The sequence below is a fragment of the Sorghum bicolor genome, chromosome 1 (genome assembly GCF_000003195.3).
Source record: "Sorghum bicolor cultivar BTx623 chromosome 1, Sorghum_bicolor_NCBIv3, whole genome shotgun sequence".
Taxonomy (NCBI): Eukaryota; Viridiplantae; Streptophyta; class Magnoliopsida; order Poales; family Poaceae; genus Sorghum; species Sorghum bicolor.
Genome location: NC_012870.2, coordinates 39,597,517 through 39,600,671, shown reverse-complemented (window position 1 = coordinate 39,600,671; position 3,155 = coordinate 39,597,517). Strand labels below are relative to the sequence as shown.

Sequence of the window (3,155 nt, the reverse complement as noted above, 5' to 3'; positions counted from 1 at the left end):
CAAACATATGATGCATGGCCCTTGCGGAGTGCTTAATCATAATTGTCCATGCACAAAGGGTCGTGATTCCTACAAGAACCGTTACCCTAGACCTTTTTGCGACGTCACAATACAAGGCAAGGATTCATATCCAGTTTATAAACGGCGTGAAGATGGCTAAAAAGAAAAAGTTCGCGGACACGAGCTTGATAACAGATGGGTCGTGCCTTACAACCCATATCTCCTCCGTCTGTTCAATTGCCACATCAATGTTGAGGCATGTGGGAGCATCAAGGCAGTCAAGTATCTATTTAAGTACATTTACAAGGGTCATGACCGGGCGTCTGTGGCTATGAGAGAGGCCGACAAGGAGGATAGTGAAGCTAACGTTGATGAGATCAAGCAGTATAGGGATGCTAGATGGGTAACCCCCCAGAAGCCTTATGGAGGATATATGGGTTCGATTTGAGTGATAGATACCCTTATATTTTGTCCCTACAGCTACATCTTCTAGACATGCACATGGTGTCATTTCACCAGCGCCAAGGGATTCAACGAGTGCTTGATCGTCCAGGTGCTAACAAGTCAATGCTTACAGCATACTTCGAGAAGAATAGGACAGATGAAATAGCTCGAGGTGTATTGTATCGGGACTTCCCCGAGTTCTATACGTGGCAAGCATAGGGCAAAGTTTGGCAAAATAGGGTACGTCGTGATACATTACGACAGATTGGAAGAATCGTGTCTGCCAATCCAGCCGAGGGGGAGCGTTACTATCTTAGAGTTCTCCTGAACCACGTGGCGGGTGCAACCTTCTTTGAGTGCCTAAGGACCGTGGATGGCAAAATTCTACCGACCTTCCGTGAAGCTGTAGAAAGAAGAGGCCTAACTGAAGAGGACAACACTCTAAATGAGAGTCTTACTGAGGCAACCGGGTGGATGATGCCATATGCACTATGAAGGCTTTTTGCAACAATATTGGTATTTTGTGAGCCTAGCGATGTGTTTGGACTGTGGGAGAAACACAAAGAGGCAATGTCAGAGGACTATAAGAGCAATAATCAATCCATCTTCATGGTAGAGTAGATGGTCCTCATAGATATTCAAAAATTGCTACAATCAATGCAGAAGGATATAAAGATGTACCCACTTCCCGATATCGACAACACATACGACGCCTCTCATGATATCCCTAGAGAGATTTTTGAGGAGGCTAGCATTGAGGCTAACGAGTATGATGTGGCTCTGTCAGACACCCTTAATGTGGAGCAGCGGGCTATATATGATGAGATTATGTCCTCAGTTGATACCGAACATGGGGGTCTCTTCTTTGTGGATGGTCCAGGCGGGACCGGGAAGACTTATCTGTACGGAGCACTTATCGCTACTATACGTAGTCAGAAAAAGATTGTTGTGGCAACAGCTACATCTGGTGTCGCAGCCTCAATCATGCCTGGTGGTAGAACTGCTCACTCATGCTTCAAGACTCCCCTCACCATTGATAATGGGGCCTTCTGCACCTTCACAAAACAGAGTGGTACTGCCAAGCTGCTTCGAGCATCATCTCTCATTATTTGGGATGAGGCTAGCATGACAAAGAGGCAGGCTGTTGAGGCATTGGACAACAGTCTCTGTGATGTAATGGACCGACCAGAGTTACCGTTCGGAGGGAAGACCATCGTGTTCGGTGGAGATTTCAGACAGGTTCTTCCTGTTGTTCGGAGAGGATCGAGGGCTCAAATAGTTGGTGCCTCGCTGATGTCATACCTTTGGGATTCCATGCGACATCTAAAATTGGTGCGCTACATGAGGGCAAAGAGCGACCCATGGTTTGCGGAATACTTGTTGCGTGTCGGTGGAGGATCTGAGGAGGCGAGCATTGATGATGAAATCCATCTTCCTCGTGATATATGCATACCGCACACTGGGGAAGATAGTGATCTTGATGCTCTAATTGACTGTATATTCCCTAACCTCAATGTGAATATGTCAAGCAAAGATTATATCACCTCTCGAGCGATCTTATCTACACGAAATGACTGGGTTGATATGATTAATATGAAGATGATAGGTTGTTTCCATGGATATGAGATGGTGTACCATAGCTTTGACTGTGCAGTCGATGATCCACACAACTACTACCCTAAGGAATTCCTCAATAGTTTGACACCCAATGGTCTACCGCCACATGTGTTGAAGTGGAAGATCGGTTGTCCGGTCATATTGCTTAGGAACATTGACCCTGCGAACGGACTTTGTAATGGAACTAGGCTTATCATACGGGGGTTCCAAAAAAATATCATAGATGCAGAAATTGTGTTGGGAGAGCACTCCGGAATGCGGGTTTTTCTGCCTCGCATACCCTTATGCCCGTCAGACGACGAGATGTTCCCTTTCCAATTTAAGCAAAAGCAATTCCCTATTCGGCTCAGCTTTGCAATGACCGTTAATAAGGCACAGAGACAGACTATCCCTAACGTCGGGGTATACTTGCCGGAACCAGTATTCTCGCACGGCCAATTGTATGTGGCGCTATCAAGAGCTACAGCAAGATTAAACATTAGAATCCTAGCTATGTCAGCTGCTGAGAAGGATGTGAATAAGGGAAAAGGGAAAGGGAAAGGAAAGAAGAAACCGACAAAGGATATATTCACAAAGAATATCGTATATAAAGAGGTTTTGACTCCATGAAAGAGGTAATGCATCACATGTTGATATATATATTTTTTGGATATCAATAGTACTTTAACTTTAAAATTAACAGACAACTTATATGCAGGATACTTCTAACTACAGCTTGAGCCATCTACATGCTTCAGTTGCAAGGAGCCAGACGCTGCATCTTGGACTTGAAAATCTTCTAGATCATCTTTGATTGGTGACCAGCTGCAAGTTTAGTGACCATGCAAAGCACATTCTCCTGGTCGAACTATTGAAAGATTAGATTCTTAGTTATACACTATATTTTAAAACATGTATTATGAAACATGTGTTGAAACATCAAGATTGCATTATCTATTTTAGGCAATAGTATAACACACACGTATATATGTTATCTCGGTATGTGTTTTCGTTGCAACGCACGGGCATTTACCTAGTAATTGATAACATAGGCAAATAGAATAAAGTCAATTTTGATATAATCAAATAGATCAAAGTCATATCCATAATAGCAA

At 43.6% G+C, this 3,155-nt stretch overlaps 1 protein-coding gene across 1 annotated transcript; it reads left to right on the top strand.

Moving 5' to 3' along the window:
• On the top strand, window positions 1,066–2,854 carry LOC8155703 (ATP-dependent DNA helicase PIF2). Its single transcript, XM_002489209.2, has 2 exons — window positions 1,066–1,959; window positions 2,759–2,854. The coding sequence occupies exons 1-2, from the start codon at window positions 1,066–1,068 to the stop codon at window positions 2,852–2,854; spliced, it is 990 nt and encodes a 329-aa protein (XP_002489254.2).

Coding starts and splice junctions, on each gene's coding strand:
- LOC8155703 (XM_002489209.2), top strand. CDS start 1,066: ATGGTCCTCATAGATATTCAAAAATTGCTACAATCAATGCAGAAGGAT. Junction 1,960..2,758: donor GTATATTCCCTAACCTCAAT/GTGAATATGTCA, acceptor ACTTATATGCAG/GATACTTCTAACTACAGCTT.